This window comes from Hyaena hyaena, unplaced genomic scaffold (genome assembly GCF_003009895.1).
Source record: "Hyaena hyaena isolate Hyena2069 unplaced genomic scaffold, ASM300989v1 scaffold_93, whole genome shotgun sequence".
Taxonomy (NCBI): Eukaryota; Metazoa; Chordata; class Mammalia; order Carnivora; family Hyaenidae; genus Hyaena; species Hyaena hyaena.
In genome coordinates, this window is record NW_024080724.1 from 1,676,883 (window position 1) to 1,698,072 (window position 21,190).

Sequence of the window (21,190 nt, forward strand, 5' to 3'; positions counted from 1 at the left end):
TCCTGGTTTTATGGGTTCGTTCTGGGCAAATGATTTAAATTAGCTCAATTTTTGGTCTCCCCGTCTGTGCAGTGGGACCCGGAATGTTCCCTGGGATCTCTTCCAGCTTTGACGCTCTTAGAAGGAAATGTATGGCCCCAAATGGCCACACGTGTATGAGTGAAATGACCACAGCCTTTCTGGAAAGTCATCTAACCATTTCCACGACAAGGTCAGATACACACCCCCTCAAGCGGGCAGTCCCACAGGTGTGCGGGAAAGAACGTGTAAGGATGCTCACCTTTGCCGTGCACCCACACATCACTTGGCAGTCCTCACACTTGTCCCCCGCACCACTCACTGACCTATACAGATGACCCAGGCCAGGAGGGGACTTGGCCTCTTTTACTTCCTTCATTTCTAGTGCATTCTGAGTCACAACCATTCCTCCACCACTCAGCTCTGGAATTGGAAGGTGTCCCTGGTGATACCTTGTCCAGGCCACTATTCTCTCTGCTTCAGTTACGACACCCTGCCTCACTCCTCCCTCCCTCCCTGCCTTTCTGCACACAGCAACCAGAAGGCCCTCCTCGCATGTATGTGGCACTGAGCATGTGACCCTGGCCACACCTGTCCCTGGTCCCCACCGCCTTCACCACGCAGCTGCGGCATCGTTCCCATCTCCTGATCACTGCTTTGCAAAAGTGTACAACCAGCCTCCTCCAGCAACACAGGGTTGCCTGCCCACCTAAGTCCATGTCCCCCCGACCTGGCCAGAAGGCTGTGAAAGCCCCAGGCACACTGTCCAACACCCCGGCCTTCTTGTGTTCTTCTTCCAACACAAGAAGAGGGCAGTGAGGGGGCTGGAGAGGTGAGGAAATGCGGGGGAGCAAATGTTTCTGCTCTGGAGAGGTAGAGCTGTCCCTCCAGGGACTGACAAAGGAGTCATGGCAGATTGACCTGGTTTCCCCCTATTCCCCAGGGGTCATGAATAAATAACCACGTGAAAACACAGAGGTCACAGGGGCTCTGCAAAAAAATGAGGATAATATGAGGGATGTGTATTCACTCAGTGCTTTGTAGAAGTTTGAACTTTTCTTAAGTGTTACTATGCAAGAAAAAGCAATAAAGAGAAACAAAACTAAGACCTCAACTCAGTCACTGAAATGGAAGAGAAAAGACAAAGTTTGGTGAGGAAGGAACATCCCACTCAAGAAACCTCCAGCTGAGACATCCGCTTCTCCAGTGCCTACTTGAGCCGTTGGGAAAAGATTGCTTGGGGAGGCCAGGACGGATGTGGAACAGGGGACAGAGATGTGTGCTGGTGGCAGAATAACAAGCAAGTAAACAGCATAAACACCCAGAGACCTGCTGTGCCGACCCACACTGCTCTAATTTGGACTTTTTAACCAGTAGTAATAGTAGGAAACGGTAGTCACCAGTTCATGTGCAATGATCAAAACAAGTGAATGAAAAAACAGACAAAAAGTGGTTGTTCAGAAGGCGGAATCCTGCTTCTGTTTTTCATCTAGCGGTGAGTTCCAATTACAGGGAGGGAAGCCTGGTGACATCAGAGGGGGAATGAGGTCACACTGAAGCCCCACACTCGCTGGACTCTACATGCCTGCCGGGAAAGGACTGGAGGCTGGAGGAGGTGGCTATTTTCTCTTCTCTTCCTTAATTCCATTGAATCAAACAGGGGTTAAATTGGAAGGCTTAGAGGCCCTCTGCAGCTGGAGAAATCTTGATGACAGATGTAAGTTTACTTTCAGTTTGATACTTGTGTAATGGCATCTTTACTATTCATAGCTTAGCAAATACTGAATACTTACTTTTTTATCTCCCTGAGAGTTTCGACACATTTCTATTTTCCTTTGAAGCTGTTCCAGAGAAGAATTCAATCCATCTGTTTGCAGATTGGATTTTGCGACCTAGAAAAATCAGAACTTCCAAGGTTTGTTTCTAGAATATTTATTTTGATCAGCAAAATGTTCAGCAAAACTTATTACCTAAGAGACGAATTAAATATTGGAAAAATGAAATCGGGGGCAGGGGGGTGGTAGAATGCATACTGTTATCAGAAACTAGATCAATGTAAATGTAAAAGTTTTTGTTTTGTTTTGTTTTTTTTTTACTGTCAAAAATAAAATTGACAACCCACAATAGTGGTTGAGGGCGTTAGGAAGAACACACTCATAACCTACTGGTGAGTGCTGTCCATATAAAGCCACTTGGAAAACACGTAGAGCCTTAAAACATTCATGCTCTGCCCCAGTAATTCTAGCTCTGGGAGATACCCTACAGACATAATCAGAGTTCCCCGTGCAAAAGTATTTATCATATCATTGGCATAATACGTGAAATCCACCAAATATTTCTCCAAAAAGGAATGGCTAAGTAAAAATGACAACACATTCAAGGGAGGGAAGCCAGAACAATATAGTGTTTTCAGATCATCTTTAAAAGTTATATAGCTTACAGAATTGTATAAATAGCAAGAGGCCAGTTTTGTTTTATGTATATATACATATATATGTTTTATATATTATATAACATGTACAGTATATATAAAATCTTTCCATGTATAGAGAAAAGCTTAAAAATAAGTCAAAGTCTTTCGTGGCTTTATTGAGACATAATTGACATATAACATTATGCAAGTTTAAAGTATACAACGTGTTAATTTGGTGCATGTGTATATTGCAAAATAACAGGAGATTGAATTAGTAATCAAAACCCTCCCAACAAAGAAAAGCTCAAGACCTGATGGTTTCATGGGTGAATTCTACCAAACATTTAAAGAAAACATCACACCAGTCCTTCTCAAGCTCTTCCAAAAAATAAAGTAGGAGGGAATACTCCCAAACTCATATTACAAAGCCAAGACTACCCTGCCACCAAAGCCAGATAAGAACACTACAAAAATGGCACCTGGGTAGCTCAGTTGGTTAAGCATCTGACTTCGGCTCAGATCATGATCTCACAGCTCATGAGCTCAAGCCCCATAATGCGTGAGCATGAGCCCTGCTTCAGGTGAGCATAAGCCTCACTTCTGGTGAGAATGAGCCCTGCTTGAGGTGAACACAGCTCCATTTTTTTGGACAAGCCCTATTTCTCTCTCTCAATCTCTCTCTCTCTCTCTCTCTCTCCACCCTTGCTCACTTGCACCCTCTCTCTCTCTAAAAAAAAAATACTACAAGGAAACTACAGATCAATATCCCTTATGAATATATATGCAAAAATCCTCAACAAAAAATTCAACATGCACATGAAACTCAATAGCACATTAAAAGGATTGTATATGATGGTCAAGTGGCACTTACCTCTGGGATGCAAGGATGGTTCTACATATGCAAATCAATCAATGTGATACCACATTAACAGAATAAAAGATAAAAATCATTTGATCAGTACAATAGGTACAGAAAAAGCAATTGACCAATTGGTCTATTCAGATTTCCTATTGGTTCATGACTGAATCTTGGTAGGTACGTTTCTAGAAACTTATCCATTTCTTCTAGGTTTTCTAATTTGTTGGCATATACTTGGTAATAGTAGTCTCATGATTCTGGTATTTCTGTGGTATTAGTTGCAATGTCTTTAATTTCTGATTTTATTTGAGTCCTATCTCTTTTTTCTTAGTCTAGCTGAAGGTTTGTCCATTTTGTTTATCTTTGAAAAGCCAGCTCTAGCTTCATCAATCCTTTCCATTGTTTTTCTGGTTTCTATTTCATTGATTTCTGATCTGATCTTTGTTATTTCCTTCATTCTGCTAACTTTGGGGTTTTTTTTTCTTCTAGTTCCTTGAGGTATACAGTTAGGTTGTTTGAGATCATTGACCTGGGTTCATATTTTGAAATTAAAAAAAATTTTTTTACTGTTTATTTATTTTTGAGAGACAGAGCATAAGCAGGGGAGGGGCAGATAAAGAGGGAGACACAGAATCCAAAGCAGCTCCAGGCTCTGAGCTGTTAGCACAAAGCCTGATGTAGGGCTCGAACCCAAGAACCATGAGGTCATGACCTGAGCCAAAGTGGGAAGCTTAAACAACTGAGCCACCCAGATGCTCCTGACCTGGGTTCACATTTTTTAAAAAAATTTTTTTAACGCTTTTTATTTATTTCTAGGAGAGAGAGAGAGAGAGACAGCGTGAGCAGGGGAGGGTCAGAGAGAGAGGGAGTCACAGACTCTGAAACAGGCTGCAGGCTCTGAGCTGGCAGTCAGCACAGAGCCCGACACGGGGCTCAAACCCACGAACCGCAAGATCATGACCTAAGCGAAAGTCGGATGCTTAACCGACTAAGCCACCCAGGCGTCCCTGGGTTCCCATTTTGACTCCACCATTTAAGAGCTCTGTATTCTTATGTAAGTCATTTAATTATTCTCTGCCTCAGTTTCTCTCTTAAATAGGAATAAAACAGTACTTGCCTCCTATAGTTCTTGTGAGAACTAACATAGCTAATCAAAATAAGTCAGTTATCAGTATGCATGCATAACAACTCAGGGAATCCTAGAGGCTATTATAATTGATTTAATCCCTGTCTTCCTGGCTGGGTTTTAAGTCTCATGGGGCAGAGCCCACAGTGGTATCTCCTGCACTTGGGACAGTGCAGGGCTGTGTGTGAGTGTGTGTGTGTGTGTGTGTGTGTGTGTGTGTGTGTGTGTGTGTAAAGTGAATCTGTCCTACCTCGCACTTGATGTTCACTTGCAGATTTGTCAGCAATCGCTGGATTTTCTCTATGAAAATAAGGTCCACAGACAGGTTATGAAATTTGCTTTCAAACTTATTGATGACATCATTGGCCTGTAAAGAAATATAAAAAGTAAAGGAGGGGGGCGCCTGGGTGGCTTAGTTGGTTGAGCATCCAATTTTGGCTCAGGTCATGATCTCACAGTTGGTGAGTTTGAGCCCTGTGTCGGGCTCTCTGCTGACAGCTCAGAGCCTGGAGCCTGCTTTGGATTCTGTGTCTCCATCTCTCTCTGCCCCTCCCCCGCTTGTGCTCTGTCTCTCTCAAAAATAAATAAACTTAAAAAAAAAAAACTAATCCTTAAAAAAAAAAAGAGTAAAGGCAGGAGGTTTATTTTGGAACTCATGGACTTCAGAAGCAGAGGGGGACAGGCTCAATGTTTTGGAAAGACAGCTTGGCAGGGCCTGTCAGGCAGTGAGCAAGGGTGCTCAGGAAGCCTGGCTGTAGGTCAGGTGCAGGGCTCCCCCACCTGGTCCAGGTATTCACTCTCCATCTTCTCCATGTTGATCATAATTAAACTTTCAACGAACTCTATCCGAGAAGCTTCCTTCTCCAGTCGATGACACAGTGAGTCAATTTCTTCAGAAGAAAAGTTGCCTCCATCAGAAAACAATCTGAAAATAGTTTGGGAGAAAGAAAAGCCACTGATCAGACCTGAAACTTCCCACCCATCCCAAATACTGTGGTTGACAAGGCTTTAGATTAAAAGTATAAGATCATAGAAAAATGAATGCAGATGGTTCAAAGACAGAAGCAATGAAATAACCCAAATGTCTTCCAAGGGGTGAACAGAGAAATAACATGTGGTATGTACATACGATGGAATAGTGTTCAGAAGGAATGAAATTCTGACACATCACATGGATGAGTGTTGAAGATATTATGTTAAGTGAAATAGACCAGACACACAAAAGGACAAATATTGTGTGATTTCACTTACATGAGGCACCTACAGTAGTGAAATTCATGGAGACAGAAAATGGAACTGTGGCTGTTGGGCATCAGGGGGAGGAGAATGGCAGTTACTGTTTAATGTGTTCAGAGTTTCAGTTTATGAAGATGAAAGATTTTGGAGATGGATCGTGGTGATGGTTGCACAACCACATGAATGTACTTAATGCCATTGAACTGTACACCCGAAAATGGTTAAAATGGACAGTTTCATGTCCTATATATTTTGTCACAATAAAACATCAAGGGGAAAACAAGACCACTTCTCAACAGAGAAAGCCCGGTGTGCACAGAGGCCCCAATGCTGGCTCCCACCTGCAGTGCTTGATGAACTCGATGTTGGTGTCGTGAAGCTTGCCCAGGCTCTCCTCCAAGTACTGGCGGAAGCTGCGCAGGGACACCTGCATGACATCGACGTAGCTGAGCAGCTCCCGGTGCAGTGTGCTGCTGAGAGTAACCAGCCTGGAGGGCACAGGAGGGCAGGATGGTGACCTGGGCATGGAGGGCAGCCTGGGGGTGCTGCCTGAGCTCTATTGTGGTGCCCATTGTGGGACCGCCAGGACCACTGCCATGTTCCTCTGGATAGAAAAAGAAGCTTTAGAAGGAAGCTCAGAATGCCAGTGTGTGTAGGGCACAGTGTGGAACTCTCAGTGTGCTGGATCAGACGACATCTGTCTCCTCTCTCTGGCCCTTGCCACCAAATTACTAAAGGAAGCCCCGGGTCCCACTGGATCTTCCCGCTCCCTGCAGCACAAACTTTCTCTCACTCCTGCGCCTGGTGTTCTTCCGAAGGAGCACCCTGCAAGTTCCCTCGTTGCCTTTAAGTCCACCCTAACCAGCGACTCTTGTGTTCCTGACCCTACACAGACACCTGTGAGGGCTCCTCATCTGTAACCTGGGGCCTCCCTAACCACGCAAGAGCCTTCATCTCAAATCCTTGAATGGCTTCCTTGGAACCCCTTGCTCTGACACGAGCATATCCCCACCTCGAGCTGGGCCAGTGCTCCTTCCTGAAGGGAAAATTCTGTCTCCTCTTCACCTTCCTCCATCCCAGACCAGGAGGCCTCCTGCAGGAAGCTCGCCCTGATTTCCCTCCTGCAGGAAGTGGTCTTTCCCAGCATGGACATTCAGGGCAGGTTAGTAGCATCCCTGCATCCTGAACATGTATGTCCTTTTCTCTCCCTAGCTGCTCACCCAGCCCCCGAGCCTCCAGCCCCCAGCCAGACAGTTCACACAGACTCACTTGTGTGAAGAGGAGAGCTGAAAAGAAAAGGTTGCTGTGGGGCCTGGAAAATGGACTCTTTAATCCATCAAAGAGGGACCACTCCTTTGAGAGCAGCCTCCTGGCTGGGATTCTAGGGCCATGGGGCGAGGGTGGAGACTCCCAGGACGCTACCTCTGGCTCTTCGTGGCATTCAAGAAGGTGTGCTCCATGTCATAAATCTTGCGGCGGAAGTTTTTGCTCTTTATGTTTTGCTCTTCTTGGAACTGGTAGAACATCAGCCTCTCCTTCCTCAGCGTCTCGGTCAACCCAGCACAGTGGCTGTCCAGCCGCTCTTGATGAAGCAAGAGCTCAGCTGGAAAAGAATGAAAGGGAGCTGAGGCTCTCTGGGATGCCAAGTCACCTCAGGACATTCCTGTCCTGGACAGTGACAGCTGTCCTTGCCAGGGGTTGGCTTGGGAATGGGTGCAGATCTCAGAGAGGCCAGTCTGACACTGCCCTAGGGTGTTTAACTAGAGAGGGGGCTGTCCAGGCTGTGTGCAGGGACGTCCTTGCTGGTGGAGACACCTGGGAGCAGGTGGGATGGGTGGACGTGGGAAGGGCAAGAATTGTGGTGAGAGGATCTGGAGAAAACAACCAGCACAACACTGGGCAGTTGGAATTTATTGCTTTAAATCAGTGATGACTCTTTCCAGGAGCCTGAATTCCAACAGACTTCTACGGTGGAGTAAACAGAACGAGAATGTGGCTTCAAGGGCTCCATCACAGGCCTTTAGAGCTGGCAGATAGCCCCAGGTCAGTCCACCCTCCCTCCCTCCCTCCCTCCTGCCCGCAGTGCTCAAAGTGGTGTCCTCCCAGCTCTGCCAAGAATGAGTGCAGTGACTCTGGGGCATTATTTCTCTGACCTTGATCTCCCAGTTGTGCATTGGGCCAGGGAGCCAGGGAAGGGCAGGAAATAGAGCATCTAAATGTGTATTTAGATTTAATGCACATATTTTCCAAATGAAGACAATAAGGTTCCAAAGCCAAGCAGGTGTCCGAAGGCCACAAGCACTGGGATTCTAGGCCGGGATGTCTGATTCCACAACTTTGTCACTGCTCCAGGCAGGAGGAGTTTGTGTGGGACCATGTGGGGTCTCTCTGGGAGCTGGAAGGGTCTACAAAGAAGTTTGAATTGTGACCCAAGTGGAAACCAAACAGGGTCATTGAGGATCCAACTAAAAGTGTGCCACCCACTAAGAGGGCCTTCTGCCTAAGAGAGAAATGGCACCTCTTTTTAAGTTATAAACTATAAGCTGACATTAATGGCTACCACAGCTCATGATTGCTCACTGTACCATTTCAGGGGGAGTTGATTACTACCAACAATATCCCCTTCTGCAAGCAAGGGAAGGATCAGAGAGGTCAGGTAAGCTGTCCAGAGTCACATAGCTAGAGACGTTGAGCCTGATAGCTGATTCCTGAGCTACAGGAAGCATCTGTATGCTTATGCAGGTAACCTGACAGGTGTGTGAGCACCTCTGAGAGCCATGCTGCTAAAGCAGGACAACACTCTTCATTTTAGCATCTAAAAGTCTTGTTTAAAAAAGATTTTTTTAAAAATCTCAAATGTTCATTAGGGGCACCTAATGAACGCGGAACTGTGGTGGCACAGACACAGCTGTTTGAGGCAGGGTGGCCTTCCCCAAGCTGGATCTGTACCTGCTCTGACATTGTGGATGTCCTTTTCAATGCGCTCAGCTCTTGGCTTGTGTAGGTGCAGGTGCATCTCTAGTTCTGAGTCCAGCTCATTAATCTTGGTGGCCACAGTGACCTGGGTTTTGAGGACACATTGGTCAAACCACTTCTCTAGGTGCTCGAAAAAGCCAGCTCGAAGTCTGAGGGAGAGACCAGTGAGGGTCAGCTCTACCAGCGGCAAAGGCCATGGAGAGAGCTTCCATAACGCTATGTAAAGTGATTCCCTCTTTCACTTCTTCCTTATTTTATTTCCTAACTACATTATATTCCTTGGTCTGGATGGACCATCATTGAATCTAACCAGATGCCTGCCGGAAGACACTGGATGGCTTCCAACCATTGGTTCTTCAAAAAAGGCTACAATGAATAACCCTGTACATAAGTCAAGCATAGAAGCATTTCTGTAGGATAAATTCCCTGAACTGGAATTGTTGACTCAAAGGCTAAAATACATGTGTGGTTCTTGAAGATAAGGCTTAACTGCGTTCATGGCAAGGCAGCCTGTCCCTATTTCTCCCTAGCCTTGGAGCGTATTGCCAAACTTGACAATTTCGTCATGTTATGACCAAAACTGGGCACACTGCCCTGTGTTTAAGACTATATAATTCCTTTTTCTGCATACTATGCATTGATATATTTTGCCCATTTCTCTATTGTGAAGATGCTCTTTTTCTTATCAATCTCTTTATATGGGAGCTCCCTTAGGTATTAGGAACGTGACGTCATTTGACAGCAATGAATCTAATTCCTATCTCACATATAAATAAAAATTAATTCCAGGTGGATTTTACATCTAACTGTGGAAATTTAAAATAATAACATTTGTAGTAAATACCATAGGATGATATTTTCATGACCTTGGGGCAGGCAAAAATTTCTTAGGTAAGACAGAAAACACACTAGTTGATGAAAGGACTTTACTACAGATAAGAATTTCTCTCTATCAAAAGATACCTCAAGAGGGTAAAAGAAGGCAAGCACAGACAGGGATAAACATTTTCCAGGTATTTACCTCACAAAAGCCTCATATCTAGGATATGTGATACTTACATAAATTAATAAGAAAAAAGACTGACAACCCACCAGAAAAAAATGGGCAACAGATTTGACTAGGCATTTCAAGAATGATAACCAAATGGTCAATACCACTCCACAAATGCCAGATGGGCTAAAATTAAAACTGCTGACAATATCGAGCGCTGGTGAGGATGTGGGCCAACTGGAACTCTCACACACTGTTGTAAACTGTTAGAACAAAATCACTCTAGAAAACTCGGTGGTAGTATCTTTTTGCTTGTCTTACTCTATCTCTCAACAATTCCAATCTCAGTTATATATCTAGCAGAAATGTAGACATGTGTTTGCCAAAAGACTTGTACAAGACTGTTTAGAGTGGCAACATTCCCTTCCCCAGTGAAGAACAACCCAAATGTGCATCAGTCGTAGAATGGACAAATAAAATGGGTTGTGTATTTTTATAATGGAATACTATATAGGAATAAAAAGGAGCTAAACCCACATTCAAAAATACATATGAGGTAGCTCATATGTGGAATTTAAGAAACACAACAGGGAACATAGGGGAAGGGAAGGAAAAATAAGATAAAAACAGGGAGGGAGGCAAACTATAGGAAACTCTTAAATATATAGAACAAACTGACCCTCAGTTACCTACACGTTTTCTTTTTCCAACTGAAACTAGTCCAACCTTTTGTTATAATGCTTCACCTTGTTAATAAAACTTAGGACAAGAGAATGAGAATAAATGGGGTTTCTACTCACTGCTTCTTAATTCCTAAAATTAGTTCAGTTGGAATTGTCACTTGTTCTAGGAAGTTGGCACTGGAAGTATCATTGATGAGAATGGTAGAAAAGTTGGAATTGGGCCCCTTGAAACTCTCTTCTTCTTCTTGTTCCAGGGGTAGAAAGACAAAATAAGTGTATCCTCCAGAGGTTGTGAAGGACTCCATGTCTTCACAAGAGATCTCCCCCAGACGCTCTTTCTGGGCTTCGGCCTATGCAGAAAATAAGAACTTAGGCTTGACATCATGAAACAGACCTGGGGATCCAATACAGGATATACCCTTGATATCCAACCCAGGATATATCTTTGATTTCAAGGTTGTAGACCTGTGGGTGGAATCCGCCTATAATTATTTTTTGCCCGTATAGTGCTTTTAAAATTGGGAAATTCTACAAATAGTCTGCATTTCTCTTAAAAATCAGAAAATCTGGCAATTCTGCATCTCTCCATCCCCACATGCATTGTTGTGTGGAGCTGAGTATGGCTATACAGTTTCCAGAGACTGAATGGTGGATGCTCTCCAAAATTCATATCCCCAGTGTGTTGGTATTTGGAGGTAGGGGCTTTTAGGAGGCGATTGGGTCAGGAGGGCAGCGCCCTCATGAAGGGATTAGTGCCCTTTTTTATAAGACCCTGGAATGCTCCCTTGCTCCTTCCACCACAGGAATATAGTGAGAAGATAGCTGTCTGCCTATGAAGCAGGAAGTGGGCCTTCACCACACACTAAATCTGCCAGAACCTTGATCTTGGACTTCCTAGCCTCTAGAACGGTGAGAAATAAATTTCTGTTGTTTATAAGCTGCCCAGTCTGTGGTATTCTGTTATAGAAGCCCCAAGGGGCTAAGACAATAGTCCTCTACACTTGTCACTACTTTCCACTTGGGTCTCCAGACCTCTTCTCTATTACATGCCTGTGGGCATTTGAATTGGGGATCCCTACTCAAAAACAAGTCTCATGCCAATTCTCGACAGCAATATAGGAAAAGAATCTTTTGTGATTATGGCATTCAAGTTACTATTCTGTGAGCTGGAATGTGTTTTGAGGACAAGATTCTTTAATATGAGGGTCTCTTCCCTGCACTCCAAGGAGGGCCCTACTTTCCAACTTGGATGCGGATCTTTTGTGCTACACAAGAGAACGGGAAGAGAGGAGGAACGGAGAGGCTAGGTTGGTCTATACTATAAAGAGGCGATGGGAAAGAGATGACCGAAGATGGACAAGGAAAGCCATACAGTTCACGGGTGAGTTAAGTTGCAGGATAAGATGTTAGGAGAAGAAGGTAAATTTTTAAAAGCATTGTTATGAGGTGAGAATTGGGTCTCTGTTGACAGACAGGGATTCGGAGAGTGAGCCTAGCACATTTCTTCATACCCAACGATGAATCCATTGCTGGCTTACCTCACCCATAAATAAACTCTCATGTTCTTCCTTTTCCTCCTCCTCCTCCTCCTCCTCCTGCTTTTCTTCCTCTTCAAATTCCTCCTCCTCCTCCTTCTTCCTCTTCTCCTCCTCCTCAGTCTCCTCTTCTTGAACCATTACATTCTCCTGGTTCTGGGATGGTTTTAAGGAGCTGTCTCTTTTAACTTGCATTTCTTCTTGAATAGACTCCTCACTGGACTCATCCATCTCGTCACTTGGCGCAGATCGTTCCTGCTGGCTCGCTGCCATTTCCTCAATTAAGGAATACGCAACGTCTTGATCTTCTTCTTCCATCTCTTCTGCTAGCCCGGAGGAACTTATTTCTCTGCTTTCTTCATCCTCGCTTTTGCTCATTTCCACTCGAGCTCTCTGTATGCCCTTCCATTTTCTCATACTCTCATGGAAGTGCTTTTCCTGTGCTTCTGTTGGTCACCAACCCCGAAGAGCAAGGAAAAAAAGGTTACCATGGTCGCCCGGATTGGGCCTACCTGGCCAACAAATGTACATGGTAGAGTCAGAGAGGATCAGATTTGAATTATAATAGGGTTACCTGGTTCCCTGAATTTGAAAATGACTTCCCCATCCAAGGTCTACAAAGAAAAAACATGGGACACTGAGTGAGTAGCACTGCCTTTCCTAGAATGCCACTTTTCTAAGGGCATCTCTTCTAAGTAAAATAACCCATCCTTCCGCTTCATTTGCTACAGGCCTTGACAACTGATTTCAGTGGAATAATCAGAGTGTCTTCAAACCAGGGAATCAGTTTTCCTTAATCTCAAGCAGGCTAGCCAATCTTTTTATCACATAATAGGTGTTAATAAGTAAACTCTCATTCTGACATTTTTGTAGTGATCTGGGGCAAAGAGCAAGAAAGTATATTGAGAGACGCAAACAAGGGGGCAGGAATCTGAATGTGAACATATAGAACGAACATGATTTACATGACCTGGAACCTTCATTAAGCCTACAAATTCTGGATGAAGTCATGAATATACTGTGTCATGGATAACATGGATACCATGACACAGTATGGGCTGTAGAGTCTGCAGTCTGGATTTGAATCCCAGCTCCTTTCAAGCTGAGTGACCTTGGCCAAGCTCCTTAAGCCCCATGGGACTCAGTGTCCTCCCTTGTGACACGGAGATCATCAAGGCACCTTAACTTTATTTTTTTTTTTTGAATGAAAAGCAAGATTATTTAATAAATGGTGGTTCAATTTGGAAAAAAAACTAAAATTAAACCTTTATATCACACTACACACAAGAATTCCTGATTATTTAGACTGAAATGTTAAGAATAAATTTTGAATCTATTTGATGATGAAATGTAGGAAGAAGTCTTTTTGACACTGGAATCTGAAATGATTTGTTAGACAAAACAAAAACACAATTAATAAAGGAAAGGATTGTTAAATTTGACCTTTTAAAATTCTGAGTGGTAAAAGACCATAAACAAATTTGAAAGATAAGTAGCTGGCTAGTAGGAGTTACAACACAGAATAAGAATTAATGAAAATAATTTATATGCAGGCCTACAAACTATTAAGAAAAAGAAAATAGAAAAAGTAGCAAAGGATATAAAAAGGAAATCAAAACAATCAATGACCATATGAAAAATACACAACCTCACATCAAAAAAATTAAAATTATATGGCATCATTTCACACATATCAGATTAATATAATCAAAAGTTATAATAATACCAACCTTTGGTGAGGATGTAGGAAAAGAGATAGGATTATACATCATTGTAATCACTTCAGATACCAATTTGTGTTATGTGGTGAAGTTTAAAATCTATGTAGTATAATCTATGATTTAGCAATTCTGGTTCTTTTTTTTGTTGTTGTTGAAAATTCTTTAATTTATTATTATTTTTTTTTTACAAATAGTTTATTGTCAAATTAGTTTCCACATAACACCCAGTGCTCATCCCCACAAGTGCCCTCCTCCATGCCCATCCCTCCCTCCCCCCCACACCCATGAGTCCTCAGTTTTTGTCAGCATTCAAGAGTCTCTCATGGTTTGCCTCTCTCCCTTTCCCCCACCATTTCCCCCCTTCTTCTCCCGATTGGTCCTCTGTTAAGCTCCTCCTAGTCCTCCTATACGTGCACACATATGATATTTGTCCTTCTCTGCCTGACTTATTTCGCTCAGCATAACACCCTCAAGGTCCATCCATGTAGCTACACATGGCCAGATTTCATTGTTTCTCATTGCCATGTAGTATTCCATGGTATAGATAAACCACATCTTCTTGATCCACTCATCTGTTGATGGACACTTAGGCTCTTTCCATGTTTTAGCTATTGTGGAGAGTGCTGCTATGAACATTGGGGTACATGTGCTCCTATGCATCAGCATTTCTGTATCCCTAGGGTAAATTCCTAGCAGTGCTATTGCTGGGTCATAGGGGAGAAGGCACCTTAACTTTAATCCAGGCACCAGACCGATCTCAAAGTGCAGATGGTTAAGCCTACCCTTGTATAGCTTGAAGTCCACCTCAACCGAGGTACCATATGAAACATTTACTAACAAGTAGAATAGAGATCCATCCAGAGAGGAAGGATTCTCTGAGAAGCTGGGGACCCTGTGTATATGAGAAAGGCTCAGCTAGTTTCAGTGTCAACCACAAGTATTTTCAGGTCTGGCCACACAGGACTTTGGCTGGGCGTGTGGGAAACAGACAAGTTCTAGGAGTGTCAAACCAGGACATTCCAGGTATTCATGCGTTTACCCAGGGAGCATTCATTGTGTCTGAATCATGTGCAAGACCCTGTGCTAAAGGCAACTGAAGCAGAATCAGAATTGGTGAGGCGTTACCTGTCCATCAGGAAATACCTACCCTGGATGCCCTGAACTTCTGTGTTTGACTGCAACTGACATACAAGCACATCCAGAGAGGGGATGCCTGAATTCTGAGCCCTTCAACCTATTTTAATCTAAGCAAGAGATGGTCTCTTTAAGAAATGCCTCCAGCTTCTTACTCCTTGATGTCCTGACAGATTCTAACAGGGCAGGCGTTAGGGAAGCTAGAAGATATCCTTTCCCCTTTGCTTCTTGGTGACTGGCTGGGTTTTGCAGCCCTGTCCATACCTGTTCAAAGATCTCACGAACATAGAAATGTCGGCTAAGGGTGGAGCTGTAGGAGTTGAGTTCTCTCAGTATGAGCACTGGGTACTCCATCATTTCCTTTGTCAGGATCCTGTGGAAACACTGGTACCTGGGAGGGAGGAAGGCGAGAACTAAGTACTAAGATCATTTGACAGCACAATTTCATTTCTGTGAAGGGTCCTTACAGAAATAGTTGAACAAAGCCACAAAGATTTAAGATAGTTCACAGAGAACTGTTTATAATATTGAGAAACTGGAACCAATCTTAAAAAACTAATCAATTGGGAGATGGTTAAACCATTATGAAGCATCCATATTGATGAATTCTGTATTCATTAGAAAATAGAAATATATGGGCAGTTATAGATCTATTTGCATTGGATGATAAAACCTTTATTTTGAAAACACTATGTATGTGTGTATATATCCACATACATAAATGTACGTGTCCACGAAAGGAAGAGATGGGCAGAAATGAGGGGAAATGTTCTACATGTTTGTATTGGTTAACTTTTTTTTTAACAAAGAACACGTAGATTTTAAAGTTTGAAAAGGCAGTGGGAGGGCCTATCCCTTGACCTTTAAACTACATGGTCTTGGGGTGCCTGGGTGGCTCAGTCGGTTAAGCGCCAGACTTTGGCTCAGGTCATGATCTCCGGTTTGTGAGTTTGAGCCCTGCATCAGGCTCTGTGCTGACAGCTCAGAGCCTGGAGCCTGCTTTGGATTCTGTGTCTCCCTTTCTCTCTGCCCCTGCCCTACTCATGCTCTGACTCGGTCTCCCTCTCAAAAATAAATAAACCTTAAAAAATTAAAAATTAAAAAAATTAAAAAAAACTACATGGCCTTGAAATTGCCCTCCATAAACTTTTCAGATCAAAGTTCTCTTTGGAAGCTTCTGTGTTGGCTGAGAGCAGACCTGCTAAGGACTGCTAGGAGATCAAAGCTAGAGGCAACATGTTAATCTTGAGCTTGCTGAGCACACCCTGAGCCCCTAAGCAGGCAGCTTCTGACCTAGATTATTTCAGGCCATCCCCTTCTGTCTTTTGGGGTCTGGTCTGCCTACCTGTGTTTCATATTCTTCAGAAAATCTTTGGCCTTTTCCAGGTGAAACTTCAGTGTTTCCTCACGGCTTTGCTGCCTCAGTTGGTCCAAGAGCTTATCAAGATGGGCCTCCTGGGCCTGGAAGCCACCCCCAAAACAGGAAGAGGTAGATGTGAGTTACCAAAGCTCGCAGAGTGCATGTGAGTGACATGCAGAGACCCTGCCACTGGAACTGAGGTGCAGGCACCCCAGGGCAAAGGCAGGACTTTGTCCTACAAAGAGGGACACCAAATGTGCCACATTTACCCTCAATGCTCCAGGCTCTTCTCTGTGCCTGTAATTCTTCTCTGTCTACATCCCTGGAGACCCAGCTCAGATGGGACTCCTCAGGGACCGGTCCCTTACACCCACCTGGCCCAAAAGGCCCCCACCACACCTTCCCATGGTGCCTGCTCCTTGCTCTCCTTGTCACTCACCAATTGTGTCTGAAATCAGATGCTGGGTGTGCCCCTCCACTCCCTAGACCGTGTGAAGGCAGGTGGGGTGGAGGCTCAGATCATCTTCTGGGGACACAGGGTGAGTGCCAGAAGTAGATGCTCCACATCCCCAGTCTGTCTGTCTCTTATGCATTCTCTCTTACAAACACATTTGGATCCAGGGACCTATCACTAGCCCAGACCCAACTCAGGTAGATTTCTTCTATGACCATCCAGGCCCATGACCAAGGTGAGTCTCGGTTTCTCCACCTGTGCAAGTTTTCTAGCTTGAGGCTTTTACATTGGAGTCTAAGATAAGTTTGGGGTTAATTTTTATTGACAGGTGTGAAGTAAACATGGTGGGATTTTGTTTTGTTTTGTTTTTTCTTTTCTTTTCTGGTTTTGCATCTGAATGCTGGCTGAGGTTACAGGCAACCAAGCAGAGCCCTCTTGGCGCTGACATCCTAGGTGTGGCCCTTTCCTCATCCCCTGCAGGGACTCCTCTGGGCGCTAGGAGACACACCTGTTCCTCTAGGCTGTGCTTCCTCCGCTGCTGCTCTGTCCTTTTCTCGAGCTCCAGCTCCTGCTCTGACAGCATGCTCTGATGTGCCTCCCACAGCTGCACGGCCTCTTGGAAGTAGCTGAAGAGATCTGAGCTCTGATGTTCTGTCTGCGTGGCCAGGCTCTCAAAGGATTTCTGCAGGGGCAGAACCCAGAGAAGGGGCCCAGGGTGAGGAGAAGGGCATCCCCCCGCCCCTTACCTGCCAGTGGAGGTCCCACATCCCCAAGGGCTGGCCGTCACTGCCTGGGCACCATCCTTCAAGGTCATCTTCCCAGATCACACATTGGCTCAAGGCCCTCCCTCCTCTGGGACAGCTTCTGGTCTGCCCAAAGCCAAGGCCTCAGTCTGGCTGACCTCGAAGTCCCATCTCTAGACCTGTCCCATGCCCAATGAAGTCCCTCATGGGAACAAGGGGGAATTTTGGAGCCAGAAGAAAGGAGCAATCATAGACACCAGCCAGGGCCCTCGGGTGGGCCACACCCATCTCAGTGTGGGCATCTTTCCTTCTTTGGAGTTCCTCGACTCTCAGCATTTGAGCCAACCACCACACTCTGCTGTTAAATCCTTACCTCTCACCATTTTATAAATGTATTTTATGCTCTCATTGGGGTCAGGGGTCAGCAAACTTAGCCAGTGAACTAAATTTGGCCCTCTGCCTAATTTTGTTTGGCCCTGAGAGCTACGTATAGATTTTGCATTTTTTTTTTTTTTTTTTTTTGCTGCGGGGGAAAAAAAAAAGGAAAGAAAATCAGAAGAAGATATTTAATGATGTGAAGATTATATGAAATTCAAATTTCAATGTCCACAAGTACATAAAACTTCATTGAAGCATAGCCACACCCAATCATTTCCGCACTGTCCACCGCTGCTTTTGCGTGACAGCAGCAGAGTAAGAATTTGTTACAGAGACCTGACTGGCTCAGAGAGAACTGAAATATTTGCTATGTGGCCCTTACAGAAAAGGTTTGCCCCCTCCCCCCCGCCCCCAGTTCCAGACTCTGAGCCTGTTGGGGGGCGGGGGCTTATTACTGCTTGTGGCCCCTTCTGCGCCCAGACTCAGCAAGGGTCCCAAGGAGCACTCACTACCTGAGCCCCAAGCAGCACGGTGTCGGCGGGCAGCTAGGGGGTCGAGGGTGAGCCTGGAGCACCAGAGGGGGTGGCCAAGACAAGAGGGATGGACTCACTAGTGGCAGCAAAGTTGGAGGCCCCCAGACTCCTGGTCTTCTCACAGCCTGGCACTCCAGGTGACCGCCCCTCCCTGCTCCCCAGCAGTGTGGGTCCCCAGCTACGCACGTCCAAGAACTCCAGCTCCTCCTCCACCTTGCTCTGGAGCACTCCCACCATCTGGAAGAAGTACGGGCTCACCAGGCTCTCTGCCTCCTCCTCAGTGAAGGCTTTCCAGTCCAGCAGCTGCTTCTGGAGGGGAAAAAGACCAAGGTGGCTTAGGACTGGTGGAGGCTTGACCTCGGAGCCTGGCCTTGCTTCCTGAGGTCTGCCTCTCACTCAGCCTCAGGGAAAGCCTTCACAGCGGAGGAGATGGTCCATCTTTATGGTTTGCCCTCGGAGCCCAGGTGCTGTGTGCTGTACCTGTTGTCTCACTGAGTCCCTGAAGGCATTTCGATTAGCCGCATTTTACCGATGAGGAAACGGACGGAGGCTCAGAGAAGTGAAGGAACTTGCTGGAGGCCACACCTTTGGCAAATGGCAGGGCAAGGATCTGATCTCAGAACTGAGTTCAGGATCTGAGATCAGATCCTGGCCCTACCGCAGACCCTACAGGGGTAATCAGCCACCCTTCGGCCTTAGCATTGCTGCACATCAGGCAGGGCTCCTATTTCCTAAAGCTGAATTATGCCAACTAGAAAGCAGCCTCTTCATATTAAGAAAGCGTTGTTTTTTGCACAAAATCTAATATAAACCAATCTCCCCCAAATGAAGACTTGTCCATAGTTGTATACTTCCGATGCTGCTGAATAGGAATAACGAAGCACTCTCCCTCTGTCAAGGCTAATATGCTCCTGGGGTGTGTGCTGACTTCAACTTATCCCTTGCTGTGCCCGAAAAAGGAAGGGAGAATGGGCACAAGGATCAGCATCCAGGACCATGGGCCACTGGGCTCCTGGGGAGGTCCCAGGCAGCAGGAGGATGGGAGGAGGCTGTCGAAGTCATGGTCCTGGGAAGGCTCTCCTAGGGCAAAGGTTTCCCTCCCTTATCTCTCACTCCAGGCTTTACTTCTGAGGTTTGGCGCCCTGAAAAAGCTGACTGAGAGGCATGCGGCTGCCCCTAAGGCCACAGAGCAAATGGGCAGCCCCTGGGCCCTTTGCAAACTTGGTCTTCTCATCTCCAGATAGGGCTGGGGACAGCCACCCTGCTGAACCGTGTAGGATTCAATGTGAGCATGTGCGAACAGGAGGCGTGGCCCATGGGGATGCAGCACTGGGCCCCGCATGCCACGGTAAGGCACTCTGCCCCCTGTGAATTCTGCTCACCTCTGAGTCTTGGTGGTAGAACTAAAGCCCTACAGACTCATAAGGAGCAGAGTAGCAGGAGCTTGTGGGAGCCAGGACGCAGGGAGGGGGCATTTTGACAAAGCATCTCCTTGCACCCCAGAAAATCAGGCATTGTAATCGATGTGGTTTGTGAGTGAACTCACCGTCTCACCCTCTAACAGAGGCAGGCAGTGTGGGCGTAAGGGCTGGGCGTGACAGCAGTGGTGGTGCTGCTTATACTAGTGAAGCCCTGGAAATAACCACCCCCATACGACCTCTACTGAATAAATAATATCAAGTGCTGTAAATCGTACAGATGGTCAAGGTTGAAGTCTAGCATGATCAGAGAGTGTACAACCTCATCCGTGGGGTCAGGGAAATCTTCCTGGAGGAGGTCATGCTGGGCTATACCTTGAGCGATGGGTGGGAATAACTGGGGGTGGGGGAGTCCGGGAAGGGGGACGCCCAGAGGCCACTGAGGACCTGCAGCATGTGAGGAAGAGAAGCAGGGGATTCGGGCTGGAGAGGGGCAGGGACGGGCCAGGAAGGGCACCCACCTTGCACTCCTGCACCTGGGCCAGGCACTCCTGCCAGGTGTTCTCATACTGCAGGCGGATCTGCATCATGAAGCCCATGTGGTAGGCATCTCCACCGGCAAAAACAAAACATGTCAGCTTCTCTTCCCGAAGAAAGAGGGGAGATTAGAGTTTCTCCTTTGCAAGGGAGGCAGCATCTCCGTTTATCGAAGATAACGGAGGTGAGATTATTGGCCCGGAGGCTGGAATCTCCTTCCTCACAAAGTCCCAGACAGCCCAAGATAAGGACCTCAAATGAGGAGTTGTCTTTATCTGTTCTGAAACCATCCTGACTCCATTTCAAGGCTAATGAAATCCTTTTCAGATGGCTGTACCAAATGATGAAACAATAACAAGGGTACAAACTAATGAGAGTTTACAGATCATGTCTGTGGTTAATTCCTTAAGAAGTGAATAGACTAGCAGAACACTCAGGTGCTGACTGATTGACTTTCTCTCCTCCCCGTCTACTGTTTCCCACTTTACAATCAACTCAGCATGACTCTTGGTGTCTAAGATGAGCAGCTGATGTTTAATGTTCCTGGCAGTTCTAGAAACTGAAACAGCACAAAGATGCTGTGGTGGTCAGTTTTTGACAAGGGCTGAGGAAAGGATGGGGTGAGTGGAAGCTAGGACACCAGGGAGGGCAGACATGCAGTGGAGCTGTGAGGAGAGGCTGTGAAGCTGCTTCCTGCATCCGCATGGCGGCTTCCTAGGCCGGCACATCTCCACCGTGATCTGTGCTTCCACTCCTGTACCGCTCTGACCTCTTCCCACTCTCACCTCATCATCTCCAGCTCAGAAGGCTGCCCTGGGTTCCCACTCCCTCAGGATGAAGCCCAGCCTCCCCCACATGATCACATGGCCAGCACAGTCTGGCCCCTTGGCCTGTTCCAGCCTCATCTGCCGTGTTCTCCTTTCCCCCAAAGCCCCAGCTCTGCCTTGCCCCTGAGCCTCCTCATGTGTGCTATTCTTCCTTCTTGGAAAGCTGTTCCCACCCCTGCGCTTGGCTGACTCTAACTTGCCTTGCAGTTCTTGACTGGATGAAGCTGTGACCAAGCTGTGACCCCAGA

The 21,190-nt window shown here is 45.9% G+C and overlaps 1 protein-coding gene across 3 annotated transcripts in view; it reads right to left on the minus strand.

The window, feature by feature from the left end:
* CCDC180 (coiled-coil domain containing 180) overlaps positions 1–21,190 on the minus strand; it is a 59,847-nt gene that overhangs the window by 20,967 nt on the left and 17,690 nt on the right. Inside the window, exons 13-26 of one of the 3 annotated variants that reach the window (XM_039234744.1) lie at positions 20,100–20,188; positions 18,347–18,469; positions 17,015–17,188; positions 16,038–16,153; positions 14,957–15,083; positions 12,412–12,451; positions 11,841–12,283; positions 10,420–10,652; positions 8,602–8,777; positions 7,075–7,255; positions 5,994–6,140; positions 5,197–5,341; positions 4,667–4,783; positions 1,812–1,910 (exon numbers count right to left, since the gene is read on the minus strand). In XM_039234744.1, the coding sequence (XP_039090675.1) occupies positions 1,812–1,910; positions 4,667–4,783; positions 5,197–5,341; positions 5,994–6,140; positions 7,075–7,255; positions 8,602–8,777; positions 10,420–10,652; positions 11,841–12,283; positions 12,412–12,451; positions 14,957–15,083; positions 16,038–16,153; positions 17,015–17,188; positions 18,347–18,469; positions 20,100–20,188 (2,210 nt within the window). Of the gene's footprint in view, positions 1–1,811; positions 1,911–4,666; positions 4,784–5,196; positions 5,342–5,993; positions 6,141–7,074; positions 7,256–8,601; positions 8,778–10,419; positions 10,653–11,840; positions 12,284–12,411; positions 12,452–14,956; positions 15,084–16,037; positions 16,154–17,014; positions 17,189–18,346; positions 18,470–20,099; positions 20,189–21,190 lie in introns of those variants that run through there. The other 2 variants (XM_039234745.1, XM_039234746.1) reach the window with 2 other exon arrangements.